Below are 22,883 nucleotides of genomic sequence, written 5' to 3'. Positions count from 1 at the left end.
GAATCCACAGAACGTTTTGCTCTTTTTCACCTCTTGCCCTTTTTTTTCTACTTCCACCACTTCTAGCCGGCTCAAGGTTGACTCGGCCTTCCATCCTTCCGTGGTCGGTAAAATGAGTACCCAGCTTGGTGGGAGGTAATAAATAAGAATTACCTGAAAGCGCTGCGGAATAAGTTGGCGCTATACAAATAACAAGATTTTTATTTATTTATTCTGACCTTTTTACCTGCTTTATATTCTTAATGTTATTCTATTGATATTATGGTTAATAATGTGGCTACCATTGTCTATAAATATGAAGAAAACAACCAAGAGACTTAGCCTTATGATTGGCTACCTTACTTTTAGGTGGGAGGAACATTGAGAGTTGTGATTTCTCCACTAACTTTTATGGATATACCTGTACTGCAATAGACTGTGACTAAATCCTTTTCCAGTTCTGAGATGCCTTGTGTCTATCCCTTAAGGCATATCACTGTTCTGTTTGGTTATTACTGTTTTAAATTTGAAACATTTTGGCCATATTGTAAAAAAAAAATAAGAATATTTGTAGGCGATGAAGTTGTGATAAAGCAGTATAACTTTTGTTTTTCTCTTCAACAACTGTAGCAATAATGGCCACACATCATAATTGGTGCTATAATGAGGGATAACTCTCATTTGCTTTAGGGCTTATTTACACGACCGTATATCGGCTCGGTTTTCACGCCGAGCCGATATACGGTATCCTTGTCTGCAGGGGGGGAAGGATGGAAGAGCCAGGAGCAGGAACTGAGCTCCCGCCCCCTCTCTGCCCCTTGCCACTATTTGCAATAGGAGGGGGTGAGATGGGGGTGGAGATAAGTCTCGACGCTTAGCTTCGCCCCTGTCCCGCCCCTCCCATTGCAAATAGTGGTGAGGGGCGGGGAAGGGGCGGGAGCTCAGTTCCTGCTCCTGGCTCTTCCATCCTCCCCCCCCCCCACAGACAAGGACACCGTATATCAGCCAGGCGTGAAAACCGAGCTGATATACGGTCGTCTAAATAAGCCCTTATAGAGACCCTCTCGGCCTGTAACTGTCTCGCCTAACCCTATCAGTCCCAATCTTTGTTGAATATTTCTTTTATTTTGACTAATGCCTTACTTAGGCCAGGAGATGGCTACCATTCCAACACCGTGGCTTCCGCACCAACTGTCATCCCCGGTACAGCTCATCACCCTCCTTCCTGACGGCACTGAGCTCCACCCCCTTCTTTCTAGATCTTTTTTCTGTGTCCTGTACTGCGCTGTCTGAGCATGCTTAGTACAATCTATCAATTTATCATTTAATAATTCACTATATTCCATCTACATACATAACCAGACAGATAACTGTGAGAAACTACTATTACATACAAGTACAGGTTACATAGATACTAAAACAAAATGGAAGCCTAGATTTCCGGCATATTTACCCACCTTAGGACCCTTTTACTTGAAGCGATTATTGTCCAGAGTATTGCTGGATTGTGCAAATCGAAAAGGATAATTGTTAGAGATGAGTGAGCACCAAAATGCTCGAGTGCTCGTTACTCGAGTCGAACTTCCCGCGATGCTCGAGGGTTCGTTTCGAGTAACGAACCCCATCAAAGTCAATGGGCGACTCAAGCATTTTTGTATATCGCCGATGCTCGCTAAGGTTTTCATTTGTGAAAATCTGGGAAATTCAAGAAAGTAATGGGAACGACACAGAAACAGATAGGGCAGACGAGGGGCTACATGTTGGGCTGCATCTCAAGTTCCCAGGTCCCACTATTAAGCCACAATAGCGGCAAGAGTGCCCCCCCCCCCCCCCCGCACTGTCAGCAAAAAGATCGTTCTCCTCTAGCCCATTGAATTCAATGGAGCCAGCAATACAGCCGGCTCCATTGAAAGCAATAGGCTGCCGGCGAGCGCGGGATGAATTTTCGGGAAGGGCTTAAAAATATAAGCCCTTACCTGAAAATCATCCTAAAATGTGTAAAAATAAAAAAAAATGTATACTCGCCTTTCCGCTGAAGCCGGAGTTCAGCCACGTCTGGCCGGCAGTTCTCCTGAACTGCTCTGTGTAGTATTCAGCAGCTGGGGATTTAAAATCCCCGCCTGCTGAATGAGCTACGTCGGATTGGTCACAGCCTCACCAATCAGAGGCAGCTCTCACTCACACCCATTCATGAATGGGTGTGAGTGAGAGCTGCCCCTGATTGGTCCCTGCGCTGAACCAATCAGAGGCAGCACTCACCCATTCATGAATTCATGAATGGGTGTGAGTGAGAGCTGCCTCTGATTGGTGAGGCTGTGACCAATCCGACGCAGCTCATTCAGCAGGCGGGGATTTTAAATCCCCACCTGCTGAATACTACAGAAAGCAGTTCAGGAGAACTGCCGGCCACGGCTGAACTCCGGCTGCAGCGGAAAGGTGAGTATACATTTTTTTTTTTTTTTTACACATTTTAGGATGATTTTCAGGTAAGGGCTTATATTTTTAAGCCCTTACCGAAAATTCATCCCGCGCTCGCCGGCAGCCCATTGCTTTCAATGGAGCCGGCTGTATTGCCGGCTCCATTGAATTCAATAGTCAGTGCTCGTTTAATTGAAACGAGTACCGCGTGGTGCTCGTCTTGAATAACGAGCATCTCGAGCACCCTAATACTCGAACGAGCATCAAGTTCAGACGAGTATGCTCGCTCATCTCTAATAATTGTCCAATGTAAAAACGGATAGCTACTGAACACTGAACTATAATTTGTCGACTTATTATTCGCAGGTTTAGTGCGTGCAGGCATAAAAATAAAATAACGATTGCCCTGCATAAACAGACAGTCCTACATCTGTAAATGACTTCCTGTTTACTGTGAATGCAGGCAGGCGCGGCCAGAAGTGATTTTCGGCACGCTCCACCTCCATTTCCTCTTGTAGTCTGATATACTGCTAAAACCAGTCTTGAAGCAGATTAGCTCACATAGGGATCAGGTTACATGCTGCCTATAGAGGTCTATGGAGAGGGGAAGGATAGAGGAGGAAGCAGCTGCAGAGTAAGGGCCCTTTAAGGCAAATCAATTATTATTTGAACAAGCAAATGAGCAAGTGTCGTCATCACCAGCTCATTCACTCTCATGCAGCCTGTTTAGACAGGCAGACACATCGTTAGCTCTTTCAAACGAGAATTGCTTAGAATTAGAGATGAGCGAGTATACTTGCTAAGGCACATTACTCGAGCGAGTAGTGCCTTAGCCGAGTATCTCCCCGCTCGTCTCTAAAGATCCGGGGGCCAGCTGGGGGGGGGGGGAGCGGCGGGGGAGAGCGGGGAGGAATGGAGGAGATCTCTCTCTCCCTCTCTCCCCCCAATCCCCGCCGCAACTCACCTGTCACCCGCGCCGGCCCCCGAATCTCTAGAGACGAGCGGGGAGATACTTGGCTAAGGCACTACTCGCTCGAGTAATGTGCCTTAGCGATTATACTTGCTCATCTCTAGTCAGAATAATTCAGTCTTCCACATATGTTATATAAGTGAATGTGAGGAACTGGATGAGCGCTGCTTGAACTGAACGATTAGTGAACGAGCCAATGATGATTTTTATGCCTGCATATAATGAACGGCAGACGAAAAGTGAACTTTTATCGTTGTCATTCGGTCATTGGCTACGTTTAGACTGAATTATTATCCTTTGCTGTCGTTCATTTGAATGTTTTTTTGAACGATAATTGCTCCACCTAAAAGCACCTTTAGAGAGTGAGTGGCAGAGAGAAACCAAGACGCTGCGGCTGAAGGCTCTGGTAGATTTTCTATTTCCCCCTACTGCTGCATGCAATGCTACACTGCTTAATACTGCCGTATAATGTCCTCCGTGCTGCTGCTTTTGAGGTTGTGTTACAGAGAGCTAAAGAAATAGATATCCTGATCTTTGTGTGCAGTGTAGGGGGTGCAGCACAGCAACTAGTCTCCACCAACTAGCTCGTGGTGAAATGAAATTAAGAGATGCCTGGACAGCTGTTGTAAAATGCCATATACAGGTGCCATAATGGCCAGAAATAAAGTTATTGCACATCTACACACGCAGCAGCTTATTCTGAAGGCACATGTACTGACAGATACAATTTATGGTATCATTCTCACTTAGGTTTCTCCACTCATGTCTGCTGAAGAACTCACCAATCAGGTACTGGATATGCGGAATATTCCAGCCAGTATGGACATCTGGCTGACCTTCGAAGTCTTTGAAAATGGGGAATTGGGTAAGTGATGAAATTATAAATATGTACAGTAACTTTATTCTAGTAGTCTTATCCTCTCCCCTGACAGTTAATTTCCACCGACTACTTAAAGGGAACTTGTCAGGTCCCTGATGGGTTACTGTCTGCGGGCAGCACTGTATAGTAACGTACACACTGATTTTAGTGCCGTGTGTGGTGTTTGTGTGGAGCGGGATTGGGAACCAATTCTGCTCCATACATGGTGGGTGCTGTCTTGGACAACTGACTCATGCTCGCAATAGCCGCAATCAGCATGAACATTAACTGTTTCAGTTTCAATGGTAGCCTAGGGCCTTCTGAAGGCCCCCAGGACTGCTATGATTGATTGTCAATAGAGATGAGCGAGCATACTCGCTAAGGGCAATTACTCGAGCGAGCATTGTCCTTAGCGAGTACCTGCCCGCTCAGAAGAAAAGATTCGGGTGCCGGCGTGGGTGACAGGTGAGTTTCGGGAGTGAGCGGGGGGGGGGGGGGGGGGGGGAGAGAGGGAGAGAGAGATCTCCCCTCTGTTCCACCCCGCTCTCCCCCGCTGCTCCCCACCCCCACCAGCACCCGAATCTTTTCTTCCGAGCGGGCAGGTACTCGCTAAGGACAATGCTCGCTCGAGTAATTGCCCTTAGCGAGTATGCTCGCTCATCTCTAATTGTCAATAAACATTTATGGTATAGCTTGATAGACTGCCTGTCAGAATACAGTATAATGCAATACTATGGTATTGCATTATACTGTATGAAAAACAAGTTTAAAAAAACTTTATTAATTGTTAGAAAAAAACAAAAAGCACAAGTTTAAATAAAACCAAAACCTTTTCCCATATTTATTAATAAAATAAAACAAACAAATCCTAATTTGTTATTACTGCATCTGTAAAAGTCTTATCTATCAAAGTAATGTATAATTTATCCCACACTTTTTTTGGTCACCCCACCTCCTAGCAAAAAATGTAATAAAAGGCAATTGAAAAATCATATGAACTCCAAAATGTAGGTATATAAACGATAGGACGTCCTGCAAAATACAAGCCCTCACACCGCTATATGGACGGAAAAATATAATCATCTAATTAATGAGTCAACTCAGCAGATACCGGCCCAGTGGGTGATACAAAGATTAAAGACTAGCTTAGGCTGCTCAGCTTTTTGATTCTGAATTAAAACATTTTCACATTATATTTCAGCCCTTAACGGGAACAAATGCCATTTATCAGACTTTAAGCCCCTGTCAACGGCAGTTTATTCGCCAGCTGACGCTTCCCATAGCATTACTATGGAAAGCACCGGCACCTGTCCACGAGCGGAGAATCATTGCGATTCTCCGCTCCCGGCGGGCAATTCGCAGCATGCTGTGAATTGCCCCGATTCTCCGCGGTCAGCCCATCAAGTAGATAGAGCTGACCTGCGGAGAATCGCCGGCGGCTCCTGCTCCCAGGCGGCGGCTCCCGCGTCGGAGCTTCGCTGCGGGATACCGCATCGCCCGTGGACAGGCGGCCTTAGAGTCTTTTTCTGTTTCACATCACATAGAAGTTTTTTAAAGTTTTCAATACGTCTTCTGATACATTAAATAGTGCCATTGAAAAATACAACCAGTCGTACAAACAAGAAGCCCTCAGACCGCTTAAGGCTGATTTAGACACAACGATTCTTGCTCAAAAATCGCTCAAAGCCATCTTTTGAGCGATAATCGTTGTGTCTAAATACACTGACATCATGCAGTTTTCTTAGGCAGTCGCTGACCGTTGTCTTTCAGCATGCTGAAAGACAACAAGCAGCCTTATCAGGAGTTCACAGCGGGATACAGCTGATACTATTGTTTCAGCTTTATCCCACTCCATGAACATAGCCGGGGAATGAAGAGCACAGCGGTCCAGCTCTGTTCAGTATACCCCGCACGGAGTGCACAGCTGTATACCAACTGAGCGCTCCATGAACAGCCGGGGTATGCAGAACACAGCAATCCAGCTGTGTTCTGCATACCCCACTGGGAGCGCTCAGCTGTATAACAGCTGAGCGCTCCGAGCAGAGAACAGCTGGATGCAGAGAACAAGCGGCCCTGCTTATCTTCTGCATGCCCTGCTTGGAGCGCAAGGTGATCGCTCAACTTTTGAGCGATCATCTTGCCCTGTAAATGCACACGATTATCGCTGAAAAGACATCTTTTGAGTGATAATAACTATGTCTAAACCAGGCTTTACTCAATGGATTACAAAAAAAAAAGTTTAAATTTTTTGAAAGTGGGGAGAAAAAGCCAAAAATGAAAAAATTAGGCTGCATCATTAAGGGGTTAATAAAGTACACTGAAGAATGTAGCTATAGAGGATGTAGAATTCCAACCAAGGCCATGGGGCCTGAGGGAGCGCATGGTTTCCTCCGACATATAGGAAAACCCCAGTATTATAAATGGCACATGGTACGTGGGTGGGGCCTTGTTACACATTTGGCATTGGAGCCCAGTAGGTACAAGTTATGCCTCAGCAGGCCATGGTAGCTATGGAATTCCACATCAGATCTGCTTTATATTCACGTGTATGTGCTTGCATTTATTCCAAAACTGTCTTTATCTAGAGAGACCTTTACACCCGAAGGAGAGGGTCCTAGAGCAAGCTCTGCAGTGGTGCAAGTTGGCCGAGCCCAGTTCTGCATTTTTGCTCGTAAAGAAGATCTCCTTTGGTGAAGGAAGTTGTCTATTCACAGGTCAGTTCCATCTGAACGTTTTATATCTGTAACATTACGTTACAGGTCTTATTAGTTATCATTGTTATTTAGGGTCCTTCTACACTGAACGATTAGCCTTCAGATTCTTACTTGTTCGAGCAAAACTGAACCATAATCACTCATTGTAAATGCGGCCAGCGACTGGACGACAAATGATAATTTGTTTGCTTATCATTCAGCATTCAGATGGTGCAGGTATGAAAATCAAATGATCATCCCGTGTAAACAGGCAGTCATTCATTTATGAACAACTACCTGTTCACTGTGAATGGAAGTGGGCAGCCGGAAGGTATATGTGACCCGCTCTGCCTCCATTCACTGAGCGATCATTGCGCCTATGTGGCCCATAATCACTGAGATGACAAGCGCCCAACCTCTGTCCCATCTAAAAGGCCCCTAATACAGAAGACTGTGCTGTTTGCTGCCTGCTGAAGCAGATAATTTTAGATGTAGTAGCATCAAAGCACAATAGATAGTTTAAAAATAAGAACTTCCACAATCTGATGGTTTTTTTTAAAAATGTTGCTCTATGACGCGTGTCAGGCTCAAGCCCCACGGGCCGAATGTAGCCCACCATGTCATTTTATGTAGCTCATGAAGTCTGGACACAGAAGAGTCTCTTCTAGATCAGAAGGTCCTGAGCTATGTCAGAAGGACCCTTTGGCATATTGTGGACTCATTTGCAACTAGTACTAGGATTGCGGTCACCATCTTGGTCCTACGTTAGGTGCATGCGGACTGAGTACTACAGCCCCTGGAGTCTTTGGTCTGCACTCCCCTGTCTGCTTCTCCCGATGAGCCTACCCTGCAGTACAGCACTGCTTACCGGGGGTCAGAGCAAGAGGCAGCTTGTACATCCTGACTGGTCCTCGCTACCATCCTGCAGAGGACAGTCTGTTCCAGCCTGCCCATCCATATCCTGTGAGTCCGCTGTACGAGTCAGAGAGGACGTTGTTTTAGGGTGTGTCTGTGTTGCGGGACTTGTGACCCAATTCTTCTGGACCAGAACCTTGCTGTGGTCCATCTGTTCTCCCCCCCTCCTTTAGTATAGCCTTTAAAATACAGTATTATAATTACAAACGGCCCTTTGAAGGCAACGAAAATGCTGATGCGGCCCTGGGTGATAATGAGTTTGACACCCCTGATGTATGAAACCATGCTATTAGTAAACTCCTCCTTTGCACATCTACCTAGCGCTGCTTTAGCTGGCGGACATGCATGCGGTTTTACTGTGGCAGCAGCCAGATCCTCATTCAGAGTACTGATGCATTTACTTTAGCTGAAATTAAAGGGTGGCTATTTATATGAGTGTGCACAGGAGGAGGAGGCACAATATAGTGTGATCATGTGTGCCTTCTCTGAATCCCTCCCACAATAGCTCCCATCTGGCACATTAAGGAAGGAGAAATTAAACCTATAGAATAACAAATGGTACTTTTTCCGCAAATTTACTCTACATTTATCCACGTTTGGAAGGTTCTTGAAGTGAAGCAATTTTTGGGATAACCCCTTTAAATTAACCCCTTAAGGAACAGGGTGTTTTAGTCCTAAAGACCAGATACTTTTTAGGGATTTTACTCTTGTGCTAGTTTTACTGCCCAATTTTTTTTCTTCAACTGCCAAAATTACTTTTGCTGAAATTGTTTTCCTGTAACATATACAGTTATATTTTTATATTTTTTTTGCTGACTTTTTTTTGTTTTTTTTTTTGTTTTAGTGGAGGTGAAAAATGTATAGTTTTTTTTTCTAATATATAGTATATTTATGCTAGGGTTCCTCATTTTGTTTTGGATGTTTTGATATATAATTTGCATAGTCTTGGATTACAGGGCTCATATGGCGACGGTTTTGGTTGGCGTCTGTAGTGGGTGATTTTCATATATAAATAAATATATACATTTTTAATGTACTTATTTGTTACTTTTTTTTTCTATATCATATAAGATTGCCTTTTTTTTCCACACTTTACCGCTGTAGCTGGGGCATCCATGAGTTGCATCCATAGGAGCCCTAGTTACAGGTGAAAACATCCCTTGTAGTGACAGTCACTAACAGAGCTGATCAAGGTTAGGACCCAGCAGCTCTGCTGTAGCAGGGAAACCTGGCAGTCACATGATCGCCGGGTCGAATAGCGGAAGTAACACTTCCACTTTCTCCCTTCACTACTTAGCACTTATTGAGTGCTGACTAACAGCCGACTAACTGTTAACTAAAAGCCGAGGACATGACCTGACCTGCTCCTGCAGGAGCTCTAATCCCACACCGTGTTTTTGCTATCAGACGGGATTAAAGTTTGGGACCAAGTGCTGTAAAATTTACTGTGCTTGGTCCTTAAAGGGTTAAACAAATGATTAGTTAGGAAGATAACTCACCAAATGGATCAAATATAATATTGAACTTTATTATTAATGCAGTTAAAATTCTAGTTTTTCCCTATTTGCAGGATAGGGGATAACTATGTGATCAGTGGGGGTCTGACTGCTGGGTGGTCATGCAATTTCAATGGGACTATTGCCAGCGGTCCCATTGAAATTTATCAAGCAGCGGTCCACATGTGACCACTGCTCCATTTATTCATGTACCTTTAGGACCCCTTTTTTTTATAATCTTGGTAGGCCCAGCAGTCGGACCCCACTGATAAGTTAGTTATCCCTTACCCTGTGGATGGGGGGTAACGTTATGTCATGACACGACCCCCTTACTTTGATTTGCAAATAATTGATTGAGTTAAATTCTTGATAGGCGCAAAAAGAGAAATCCCCAAATGTGGATTGTTGAAATGCAGAGAGGAATCACCGAAGCTGCTGTGCAATAAGTTCCAGGACAGATACTTTGTAATCAGGGATCGTAAGTTGCTGCTTCTTAAGGAGAAAAAGGTATGGAAAAATCTAGAATTGATTGGTTCGTTTTATAAATTTACAATTTAGGCCGCAATCAGTCAGTATTGTAGATCAGTATTTGAAAGATACTCGGAATGGGTCCAAAACACGAAAGAGATGCAAATCCTTCCAGTATATTTTTTCTTTGTAACATGCATTCTTTGCGTTAGCATCTGCATCTTAATATTGTTGTGGCCATTGTTTATTACATCTGGAAAATGTCAGCCCCTTGTTACCATCTAGGGATAGTCTAGGTTGCCCCCATATTCTGGATGTAGGGTCGCCCTAGTCAGGGCAGTCACCCTGATTTTAGGTAGGGTTTTTCTCCTATTAGTATGAGAGGGTAAGCTTTCCCTTCTCCCACAGTTTAGTTCCATTATTAATAGTTTTGTTCCCCACATTTTCAAATTGTGTGTATATCCATCCTCTTGAACAACTGATACTTCTGACCTGGACGAGGTACATTTGCGTCGGACGTAACATTTACATTTATACAATGTCTATTTAAGGACATACATAGCCAGATATTGTCACAGAATGCCCTTAAAGACATATAGTACCCAAATGACCCACACTGTGCCATACTATGCAGCATACTGCTGACTGGTGCCCAGAGATTGCCATACTTTGCCAATATAGTATATACAATATTAACATAAAAACATAGTGGGACACGTTTATTTGGACCTGCATTTCAAACATCTTAATACATTTGTCTCATCTTGCAGTACCTCAGTGCACCAGATGGAAACCTACACCAGCTAGAAGCCAGTATAGTATTCTGTTATAAAGCACACCAGTTTCTGGCATACATTACACAAAATGTAATGGGCCACATGCCGCCATACCCCCTAATGCTAGGCCCACCTACTTTTTGAAAAGATACCAAGGCCCAGTGTAAATGCCCCAAAAGTCACAATTTTGGTGTGTGCACCAAGATCCAGTGCATTTTACCCCCATAGAGCCTACTGTCCTCCCTTCCCAGCGCATCAACCATTATTTCCCTGCAATCCTATGATGAAGATCCACTTTGTCGGAGATCGATTCTGCTTTCTATGGTAGAGCTAGTAATGTCCTAATACTGATATTACCATAGAGAAAGTTTTCCGACTCCTGAAGACTGTCTTCGTTAAAGGGACATTCAGGACTCGGTGAGACGGGGAAGGTACAACTAGAAAAGTATCTAAAACCCTGGACTTGCTAGCTTGATCCGAGAAACATTAAGACTTCAATGTATTAGGAATTGGTGTAAATGGCAAGGTATACACTTGTTTAATGGATCAGTGAACACAGGCTGCCATAAAGCAACCTGATGAGAATACTGTAGTTCCCATTGTAAGGTGAAGAATACAATATATTTGTGAATCAATATATTGAGTTGCGTAAAGTGAGTGTGGATTCATTCTTCATGTTACACTCCGCACGCCTTATGTTATATACCAAGTCTATTCTGCCATTTCTTCTTTTTTTTCTTAATCTCACAGAGTTCCAAGCCGGAGAGAGAATGGTCACTTGAAAATGCCAAAATTTACATGGGGATACGGAAAAAGGTGAAACCTCCTACCCCGTAAGTGTTGCTCTAATTTAAAAGGTGCTTTTATAATAATCTAGTCAGAGAATGACAATTATCGTATGTATCATATGGAGCCTTCATTGGTCAGTTGCGTCTATATTTCCTCGACCGAGTCTTCAGGTCACCTTCCAAGCAAGACCTTAGTTTAGACCAGTGTTTCCCAAACTCTGGTCCTTACAAGCCCCCAACAGGTCATGTTTTCATGATGCAATTATTGTCCTCAGAAATTGCCACAGATGATCTCTACCTGAAAACATGATCTGTTGGGGATTCGCGAGGGACGGAGTTTGGAAAACACTGCTTTAGACAATTAGAAATTCTTAGGAAATTGACACAATGGGTGAAAGTCATGGAAAAGAAGTTCAAATAAGAACAACAGTTCATAGACGACCCGGACACCAACCCACCGGCCCACCACAATTACATGATGGATGATGTCACATAGGGAGTTCCCTCCCTCTATTAAACTTGTACATGCTATGAGAAACATTGCAGGGCATTAATGGCGGTGAATTGGTGCTATTACTGATCTCTGCCATTAACCGCTTAGGTTAGTTTCCGGGTCATCTACATGCTGTAAATATACAGCATTTTACCTCAACCTCTTTCTCCCAATGACGTATATGTACATCGTGGTGTGAGATGGGGTTACAGCTTGTGGAGAGCACCTGTGAGGAGACTTATAGGCTGTGCAGTGCTCCTCTGGAAAATTTGGTATGCAAATGAGAGATGGTACAATACCTCAGTGGCGCCACCTATTGGAAGGTAATTTCCCTATAAGTAAACGTCCAACCCCCTAAAAGATCTTATAACATGAAATATAAGTCAAACCAGTCTTCTCCAGAAGGAATCGATAAACTTATACAGACAGACTGTTTTGGGGTCTTTGCCCCCTGTCAGTGTACAGTAGGCTTCTGGCTGGCTGGGTGAGAGACCTCTGACATTCATTTAAACCAAAAATATCACTTTTTCTTTATAAAAGGCTGAAAAACCAGAGTGAGTTCCTGTTGCTTTTCTAAGCATGTTGTAACAGCAATAATTTGATTTATCCACTAGGTGGGGCTTCACAATCCATATGGATAAACAGCAGCTGTAAGTATTACAGGATCTTTTAGAATGACTATTGTGAAAATGGAAGTGATAATCACTATAATGAAGACATAAATAACAACCTCACCTCAAAGATACTTTTGAAAAAAGATGAAAAAAATAATTTAATTTTGCCCTATCTGCGAGCAACATTATGAGTTAGGCTCCTCTTACATGGGCCAAATTTTTGCCTCAATGTAACCAGCACTAATCAATAAGTATGTCGATTGGTGCTTGTTTAGTTTTCATTTACAAAGCCTGAGAATCATTCATGGGGACGAATGGTTGTAATTATGATTGTTTTTCACCTTTTTTTTTTTTTAGTCCCACTAAGGGACTTGAACTTGTGGTCATCTGATCACTTGTATAATAAACTGCAATACTTATGTATGGCACTATACAGTACATTTTATTGCTGCCTAATAAGCCCTGCCTATATGAGCCTAGACTTGTGGCCACTAGTTCTGGCGCCTGATAGTTCCTGCCATGGACAGGGCTTAATAGACATTCATGCATAGCAGCCCTTGAAGCCTTTACAAAGCCCAGGGCTGCCATGCCAACTCATTAGCGCCAATGGGGGGGGGCTGATGGGGTGTAAAAGGTTGCATCCCCCTCCCCGCTGACCACTTAGATGCCGTGGTCAGCATTGACCTAGGCAATCAAGTAGTTAAGAAGGACAATTGCAGCTCACTCAGATTGTGACCATTGAGGGTGGCTGTTGAAGACAGCTCACACCCACCAGGTATGGAACTGGCTCTACTCCTGAGTCCCCTCCATACACTCTTCATAACCACATGACATATATATGTTTTTTTATGCAGTTGGGAAGGGATTAATACATAATGATATTTAAGCTCCGATTCTTCTAGCTACAGAAAATATTTAGAGGCAAGATGTACTACATACATCCTTTGGAGTGAAAGGGTTGTTCTGGATTAGATAAAAGGGTATCCCTTTTTTCCTCTGGAAACAGCGCCTCTGTAGTCCAATGGATGGCGTCTGGAATTACAACTCTATCCTATCCACTTGAATGGGGATAAGTTGTGATAACGGACATAGACCATGGACAGATGTGGTATTGTTAGTGGACAACACCTATAAGGTCTGTTTCAATACCATAGTTGGTGGCCCCCAGTTCTGGCACCTGATATTTCCTTATAATGTTTCTGTTTGCCTTTTGCAGATGCTTAGGTTGCACGACACAAGCGGAGATGTGGGACTGGATCACAAGTATTCTCAAGGCTCAGGTAATAAGCCTTCCATTACTCCCTAATACTTGAATGACCACCTGTCTATGAAGTCTGGAAGTCGATGTGGCCGTTATTGGCCACCTTGTCTACTGGAGCATGTGTCAGGGGACCTATGTATACCTAATAGGTGAAGGACCACCGCATATCAGATATTTATGGCATATTCTTGTGGACCTGAAAGTGTCCAAGATGGAAATACCCCTTTAACTGTTGGAGAAACCCTCTAAAGGCAATCTAACCGTACCTGACGGTTCCTGAAACCTGTTGGAGGTGTGATTTAGAGGGTGGTACAATGCTACGCATTTGGTGGGATAGCTCAAAGCTAAGACCCTTCTTAAGTATGGTTTTTCAGATATGTAGTGAAGTAACAGGTCGCCCCGTAGTTACTACCCCACAGATAGCATTGCACCTGTCAGTACTGATGCCATCTTTTCAAGAAAGATCTACTTCACCGCTTCCTGAAAGCTGGTAGGGCAGTAAGCCCACGACATTGGATGAGCACCTGTTTGCTCCTCTTGAAATGAATCACATTATGCGTATGGAGGAGCTAATGGCAGAAGATTCTGCCGATACACGGAAATGTTTGCTACTCTTGTAGTCTTGGACTGCTTTTGAGAAATCTACGGAGTTCCAGGATCTCGTTCCCTGAAGTGTTTTAATTTGTGCGTGTACCTTGAAGGAACATTCCTGCCCATTCGTGTAATCATCAAGACCTTCCCTATTTTTCTTGCTCTTCCTTCTTTCTTCTCTCCTTTCTCTCTCTTCTAGTCTCTTAGGCCGGGCACACAAGGATGGACCAGATTCTGCATGCGAGAAGTCCGCAACCGATCCTGACTGTGAGCCTGGCCAAGCAGCCTGCAGACCCATTTCCACTGTATTGTGAATGACCGCGGCGGCTCGCCAGCAGTCATGTGCAGTATAGGGGGTATTTGTATTTCTTGAGCCATCGCTTTGCCATGATGTGGGTACCCGTAGCCCATATACAATGTTAATTGTGTATGGCCTGTGGGTCAGACTACCTCCATTAACAACAACGGAGGCCGTTCGAGCAAATTCCGCGGCAAAATAGAGCATGCTGCGATTTGTCTTACGCTTTTGGAATACGCAATTCATATCCACGAGTGTGAACGAAAATGGATGCCTTTCAATGCCTGCGTTTTACCACGGATCTTCCGTGCGGACCGCGATCGCGGAATCTGCATTCCAAATCCGGCCTAACTCTCAACCTAGTTTGTTCTGCGCGTTGGTGGATTTGCAGTTTTGAAGTTACTCAATGTTTCACTAGTTTGTGGTAAAGGGTATGCCAGTCTCTCAATATGTGAAAAGTTCAAGCCTTGTACTTTTTACTTGTGCCTTTTATTCGTTTGTTTGTGGTTTCCTTGACTATTCTGAGAAAATGAAGCAGCTCACTAGCAGGATGCCCGGACCTGAACAGAATCAATTGCAGAAGACAGTAAGAAAAGGATCCAGTATTCATAAAATCATGGTTTTATTGTGAGACACATTAAAATCCCAAACGAAAAGGATCTACAATGGGGCGACATCCGACGCGTTTCAAGCTGTTATTGCAGTGACTAAGAGTTGCTGTGACCGCTTGAAACATGTCAGATTGTCATGCTATTGCATCTTCTTCCTATTTGGGATTTTAATGTCTCAATGAAGCCGGGATTTTATGAATACTGGATCCTTTTCTAACTATTCTGTTATACGATATTCTTGAAACTAATGGATTAAACATGAATGCAACATAACAACTCATGCATTTACATAGCAAAAATGAATGCCCGCTTTGTTTTTTCAGCACGATGATCTCCGCCACGTGATTTTAAGGCGACACTCTTCCTCAGATGTAACAAAGCAAAAATTTGGCACCATGCCGCTAGTACCAATTCGTGGAGATGACACCAACACCACCATGGTTACTGCCAATCAGCAACTGGTGAGTTTTCCTGTATTCCTAGTGGGAGGCGGAGAGGAAGCTTCGTCCCTATGCAGCCATGTCAGTACTCGGGGTATGCAGACCGCTGCAGAACAGATGAGCTTCTTCTTTTTTGCTGTCTATGTAGCCACATGGAGCACCACATTCTTCAGTACGCTGAATGACCATTTTATTACGGACACCCTTCTAGTAGTGTGTTGGACCTCTTTCGGCCTTCAGCACCCTAGAATTCATCATGGCATAGATTCCACTAGGTACTGAAATCATTCTGCAAGAACACTGGACCCAGGGTGTGCCAAGAAAACATTCCCCACACCGATGCTCCATCTCCACCAACCTGAACTGGTGACACCTAACAGGAAGGGTTCATCGATCCATGCTGCTTGCACCAAATTCATATCAGTATGATACAACAGATCAATATTTGCCCAGTACAAAATAAAACCAACGACAGCGAATACAGTTCAAATAATAATGAAATACTGATGACCTACGGTTGCCATGTCATCTGTAACATGTCCGTATTAGGCAGGCTGCACATGGGTATATTTGCATTGCGGAATCCGGAGCAGGCATCCGCCTCCAGATTCTGCAACAAATATCGCCCTTAGCATGCAATGGAAAAGCGCTTTTTCCTGCACATGAGCGGAAATCAATTGCAATTTTCTGCTCATGGAGGAAAAATCGTGGTATGGTCTACTTTTATGCGGACTCCTTACGGACAGATTCCATTAAAGTCAATGGAAGCTGTCCGACAGGCGGCCATTCTACAATTAACATTGCGGAAAGGTCACGAGACCCGCGTCACAACAACGGCGCAGGAAAATCTGTACTGTGCGTTTCCACCTGCTTGTCGGCTGGACCATCCACAGTAAGGTGGTGTGCAGCCGACCTTACGGCCAAGTGAGGTTACACTTGGTTGAAATTGGCCAACGACTCTATGCAATTACACCTCTAATAATTGCAGTTGTGTCAATCTTGAGAATCATCGAAGAGCTAAATACATCAGCAGCACGAATTTGTCTCAAGGTGTATTCACACGAGCGAATGCGATATTGGTTTGGAAAACTAGGACCGACTTCGCACTTGTAAATCAGTAATTTTTGCCTGCAATTGGGATGCTTTTGCTTGAAAAACGTATCGCATTTTTCCATTTTTGTTTTTCCCATGCGAGAAAATCGCATGTTGTTGCAATAGTAAAAATAGAATTTGAGTGCAATGCGATAATTTTTTTTTCACGCTTTCATAGGAAATAATGGTCAATTCTAAAGGCCCATTTACACCAGCTGATGATCGCTAAAATCGTTTTAGCAATCATTGCCGCGTCTAAACACGCACCCATCGTGCGCTATTTGGGCACTGTTATCTGATCGTTAAATTCAGTCTTACCTAAAAATCATCCTTCACTCTTATCAGTAGTTCTCCACGGGGAGTGCTGATAGCATTGTTTCCCCTTGAAGAACAAAGGATCTGAGCACAGATAAGAGCCCTCAGGCTATTAACTGCATTCAGTGAAGGCTTCATCTACACACTTAATTGCTATTAAGTAGCTGAGTAGCTACTTAATAGTTTATGCAAAATGAACGCTCAAAACTGTAACTCAAACTGTTGTCTGAGCGATTTTTGAGCGATCGTCAGCTGGTGTAAATGGGCCTTCAAACAAGAATTGCCCAAAAATTGGACCTGCTGCGACTTTTCTATCTCGGACCATCGGTTTAAGAGAAAAAACGCCCATGTGAATAAACAGATTTAAATTAATGTGTTCTTTTCACATGCAAATTCCCTCCATAAGGCAAGCAGAGAGATTTCGTTGGTGAAAATCCCTCATGTGAAAACACCCTAAAGCCTTACTGGAACCTACAGAGAGAAAGAACAGAAAGATTTGCATCTCTTCTTTAGTTTGCATACATCACAGAAGGGCAAATATAAAAAAATTAAAAACAATCACCGAAAATGGCCGTTACTTACTGAGTAAGGAGTGCATATAGATGCATCCTCCTCTCACCATGCAGGTAGCTGACTACCAAACGGAGGAGCGAATTACACCTGTGCAGGACACCGATGAGACAGCCACTCACACTGCCTCTTGATATAGAGGGGGGTGGCTGCTTGGCATATACTCCCACACATAGTGGATACAGGGTGCCAGACCATTCAGATATATGTAGTTCACCATGCAGACCAGCAACCTATTAATGATGCCACAATAATTCGCTCCCTCATTTGGTAGTCAGCTACCTGTATGGTGAGAGGATGCATCTATATGCACTCCTTATTCAGTAAGTAATGGCCTTTTTCTGTGATTGGTCTTCTGTAGTTTGGGCCCATTCCTTATTTTGGCTTTGGTTGGCCAACACTGCCGCCTCTACCTTGTCCAGGTAGTTTGCTACAATGTATCAGTTTAGAGATGAGGCTTTGATTCATAGTTGCGGAGGATTGGATGGCTAGATCGGATTATAAACCTGGGTCACATGTTGCATATGCAATGTTTTTTAGTGATATTTGTATCATTTATTCATTACATACAGGGTGTTATTCAAACCCTACAGGTAAAGGGCATAACACTTTATGTATTGTGCACTTTTATAAACTGGCTGCCTCGTGGTAACTGGCACTAGTTCCGAGCATGGCACTGCCCCCGGCTGTATAGTTCACACAGCAATCACTAAATGCTGTGTAAAAAACACTTCTGTTTTATACTGAAGAGCTGCCAACTCATTTCTGCTCATTTCCCATATAGGAGAAATGTGGTATTTCAAATATATCGCCGTCCATATACAGTAATGCAACTGGTGGAAATTGAACGTTTTTTACCCAGAGGGAACTGGTGGAATTTCATGAAGCACTGTAGATATGAGTCATACTCAGAGTAAATGATAGTAAATTGGGATGAGTCAAACAATGTTTATTACTGTTGTCAACAAACCCAGTTGCCTGTAGGGGATCTTCTTGGATCTGAGTCGTGGTGCCGTAAATCTGGTCTGTTTGGTCTTCTCATTGTAAACGGGTGACATTAGTGGATGGAGGAAGTCTGACGTCATCCACTGACAGTGAGCAGAGGGAGACCATCCACTTGACAGGTTCATAGCATAGGGAGCTGGATCTAAGAAGAAAGAATGGGTGTGAGAAGTTAGAAATGATAGGCAGCAATGGAGTCACAGCAGGTTATGCATCCAGTCCTGCTGACGTAGACGCATGAGGTCCTCTTTAAAAGAAGCTTGCTAGCTCAAACATACTGTCCAAATGCAGGCATGATGTTATAGAGCAGGAGGATCTGAGCAGATTGATATATAGTTTTATGGGGGAAGGTTTAGTATAACTTGTATTTTATCCATTTCTATATCTGCTCTTTCTATGCTGGACAGTCCAATGGGCGGAGCTCTTGGTGACTGACACCTACCTCTTTATTCAGCTGCCAATCACTGATAGCTCCGCCTACTGGACTGTTCAGCTCACAATGTGCAGAGATATAAATGAATAAAGTACAAGTTATACTGATCCTTCCCCCATAAATCTACATATCAATCTGCTCTGCTGCTCATGTTTTATAACCTAATGCCTGCAGTTTGGACAGCAAGTTTGAGCCAACAGACTGCCTTTAAATTGAACATATTTAGGCTGCTTATAAAAGAGGAATAGAAGCTGTACCCTGTGATACATTGGATTATAGGATTCAAAACTGAATAAAAACAGTATAAATCCTGGCAGGACTCCTAGGAGAGACAGAAAGAGTCCTGCTTACTCCACCCACACGGGCTGATTGACAGTGTGTATACAGAATAGGCTGTCAATCAGCATGTGTTGGCTAGCAAAGCAGAATCTTAAGTATCTTTCCATGGAGTCTGGTCAGGATTTGCTCTGCTTTATATTCAGGTAACTGAACTGATATATCATGGAGCTCGGCTTTTCTTCCTCTATCATTTGCTGCTGTCATAATATGTTGATTCAACTTTTAGCACTGCTGGTCCTTCCTGTCAGCCTGTTAAAAATATCTTTTGAAGTTCTTGTTCCTCTTTCATACCTTATTTCCATTCCTCAGCGCCGTCTCCACACACGGAGGACACTGTCAATGTTTTTTGTAAGTATTCACATGCCAACATACCCACCTGCATGTGCTCCTAACATGCTTCGGACATTGCATGTCAGGTTACTAGGCTGAAAATGTAGCATGAAGACTGAACATGTTGTCAGCAGTACTTCCATTCTTGTATTGTACTAGAATTATCGCTTCTGCCAAAGAGATGAGATTAGAAAAAATGTTGAACTTTTTGCTAAAAACAGCAGTGGGTTTTGTGTAGATCTGCAACTCAGCACCATTCAACTTAATGCCACTGAGTTGCAATACCTGGCAAAACCACTGGGCTAGAGTGGTGCTGTTTCAGTGGAGTAAGCACAGACTTTTTTTTTTACTGATATCATACAACCCATTTAAAGAGACCCTGGAAAAACCAAGATGGCTGCACAAGTTCTATGACTACCTGGTGCACATTGTATATTTGTAGTGCATACATACATACATACTGCTCTAATTGGCCAGCGGTGCTCATATGAGCAGCACTGGCCAATCAGAGTAGCGTATAGTGTCTTAGACCACTGATGCACTATCAATGCACAATGTGCACCAGGTAGTCATTGAAACGGTGCGTCCACCTTGGTTTGTCTGGGACCGTAGGGTCGCTTCAATGACCACAACCGCTTTCTTTTATACTTTGTTTCAATTCTTCATCATTTTCAGATCTCAGCTTGCCATCAGTGTCAGTTGGACTTAATCAGGATGGATTTTCAACCCCTGGATGTAGAAGATTTTCATTTGCTAACTGCAAGCAGAGATTTTGAAAATGATGAAGAATTGATACAAAATGTATACATGAAAGTTGTTTTTTTTTTCACACGCAACAAAATAATAATTCTTGTTAAATTTGAAGTGTCACTTGTTCCTCTTTTAACACATTTAACACCTTTTCAGACCTTCATTTTGAGTATTTTTGAACATACGCAATAGGGCCCTGACCTGAGGTTTTCAAAAATCCTGCACTAACCTGGACGCACAGCATTTTGCATGTTTTCACATCCTCATGCTTGTATACCATTGTTTGCATGAATAACTACCTAATCTTATCATAACAAACACTAAATCGTGTATCACAGTTCCAAATATTTGTGTTCTTTTAGCCAATGAAGATGCATCAAGACTCTTTGGAGGAACTTCAGGAAAAACAAGATGAAGAGCATGACCCCGTGTACGAGGAGGTTGGAAACTTCCAGAGCATTCAGCAAACAGATTCAAACTGTGTTTTTCCAACAGAACGACTTCAATTGCCCCCTCCCTTGGACCGGACAAAAAAGCCAGTACTATACCCGGAAGCAATAATGCCAGGTCCAATGAAGTCACAATCATCAGAGAAACCGGAACGGGACAGTTACTCCAAAACTCAGTCTCTGGACAGAAACCTTTGTGTGGATAATCCTAAAATAGTCCTAAGTGAGGCCGTTAGATCCCCCATGCCTGACCGAGGCCCTGGCCCTTCCATTATAAAAACTGCCTCCCTAGAAAGACAGGTGGAGCAAAACAGAACTCAGACTGCTTCTACGAGAAGCCCGATTGTGAAGAGTGCACTAGACTTGAGTACGTTGCCATTGTTTTTTGAACCAACAACCTCATCAGATCCAACAAAGATTCCCGCCTGGAAGAAAACGTCCCCCGTGTCCTCGAATATGCAAGACAAACTGCTCCAGGAACTCAACACCATGCTGAATAAGAAAAACGACGTTGGGTCTGGGCCAGGACAGCAAGTAACGTGATCAAGAGTCGTGAATGATGATACGGCCTCCTAGAGTGTTTTCTATGTAATATAGACCATCAATGGACTAAAACGGTGTCTGCAGCCTCAGCTTATATGGTGGCAACAAACTGATGGAGTTCAGCTTACGTGTATTCTGGGTATATTCTTTGTATAAACTCATGGTCATGTATATCTTTCTGGTAGAGCCATGATTCTGCACAAAACTATCCATGTATAGAGTTCTTGTTGGATGAACTATTTAAGTCTCGGAACTATTAAGTTATATATTTTTAAAGAGAATGCGGCCCGTCTTAGCATCGCGCCGCGATCTGCTGTCTCGCAGCCTTTTGTAAAGTAAGCTGAAGAGCGGCTGGTTTGTAAGTACATGTGTATGACCGACGTGTTCTTTAAATTAAATAATACTGAAAGTGTCACCCATGTAAATGACTATTTCACAATTTGCACTCTCTTACACTGAGAATGATGATTTGGAACACAGCTTATTTCTTGTCCTATATTCTGCAGTGCTGTACAGAGATTAGTGTATCTTGACTCCACCAGGAGTTAGGGTTTTGACAGGAGGAACGCCCCTGTCACACCCCTGGCTCCTGATTGGGTCAAGAGACGAAGGTACTAGGTGCACACTGTATATAGGTTTTTTGCCGGCTTTGGGTGAAAATTAACCCTTACTGTAAGGCAGCAGGGCCGGCAAAAAGTAATATACAGGCTGCAACCCTGAGTGTCAGCACTGGTGGATTGTGATGCCTCGCTGCCGCAGGGAGGATGAGGGCAGATTGACGGATAGCGGCTGTGTGCTTCGGCGGGGGGCTAGCTGCGAGCATCCCAGGGCCTGTGTGTTCCCTTAAGGCGGCTGCCCAAGCACACTTTGGCCATGTGTCAGCGCCGCAGAAGAGGATCCAGTCCCGCGGCGCACTTCCGAGGGTCCTCTGCTTCGGAACAGTGCGTCCGGACGGCTCTCATAGTGCCTCCCGCCCCACCCACCCCCCGCGTGCCACGAAGCCCTGGCAGAATGTGACAGCGCTCACCATGCTGCTTCGCTCAGGCGCCGCACTAAGATCCCTGCTGTGCTGCTGCACTGTGCGTCCCGACGGGTATGACAGCCGCGGGGCCTTCCCCATCCGCGGAGCCGTTTCTGCAGCCGCAGCCATCTGTAAGTGACATGGGGGGAAGCGGAGGCATGCTGGTCTGCAGGAGAAGGCACTTCACGCCTCCGTCGCCTCACTGCTTAGTAGCCTGCAATAGGTGCCCGACACTCTATACCTTTTGCACACACGTTATCGCCTTGCAGGACCTTGTGCCTTGCCATCTTTCCAGCCAATGAGCTACCGGGGGCACCACCCCCCTGTCACTCTTGACTCCACCAGAACTTCCTGGTGGCATCAAGAAAC

The 22,883-nt window shown here is 43.9% G+C and overlaps 1 protein-coding gene across 3 annotated transcripts in view; it reads left to right on the top strand.

Moving 5' to 3' along the window:
* The window catches only part of ARAP3 (ArfGAP with RhoGAP domain, ankyrin repeat and PH domain 3), a 167,823-nt gene extending 145,915 nt beyond the window's left edge, over nucleotides 1-21,908 (top strand). For 2 of the 3 annotated variants that reach the window (XM_066590556.1, XM_066590557.1), the window contains exons 26-34: nucleotides 4,118-4,232; nucleotides 6,812-6,940; nucleotides 9,704-9,837; nucleotides 11,325-11,407; nucleotides 12,470-12,505; nucleotides 13,686-13,749; nucleotides 15,554-15,691; nucleotides 19,731-19,769; nucleotides 20,864-21,908. In XM_066590556.1, the coding sequence (XP_066446653.1) occupies nucleotides 4,118-4,232; nucleotides 6,812-6,940; nucleotides 9,704-9,837; nucleotides 11,325-11,407; nucleotides 12,470-12,505; nucleotides 13,686-13,749; nucleotides 15,554-15,691; nucleotides 19,731-19,769; nucleotides 20,864-21,493 (1,368 nt within the window). In that variant the 3' untranslated portion in view covers nucleotides 21,494-21,908. The remainder of the gene's footprint in view (nucleotides 1-4,117; nucleotides 4,233-6,811; nucleotides 6,941-9,703; nucleotides 9,838-11,324; nucleotides 11,408-12,469; nucleotides 12,506-13,685; nucleotides 13,750-15,553; nucleotides 15,692-19,730; nucleotides 19,770-20,863) is intronic. The other variant, XM_066590558.1, reaches the window with a different exon arrangement.
* Nucleotides 21,909-22,883: the final 975 nt, after the last annotated feature.

This window comes from Eleutherodactylus coqui, chromosome 2 (genome assembly GCF_035609145.1).
Source record: "Eleutherodactylus coqui strain aEleCoq1 chromosome 2, aEleCoq1.hap1, whole genome shotgun sequence".
Taxonomy (NCBI): Eukaryota; Metazoa; Chordata; class Amphibia; order Anura; family Eleutherodactylidae; genus Eleutherodactylus; species Eleutherodactylus coqui.
This window is presented reverse-complemented; position numbering and strand designations above follow the sequence as displayed.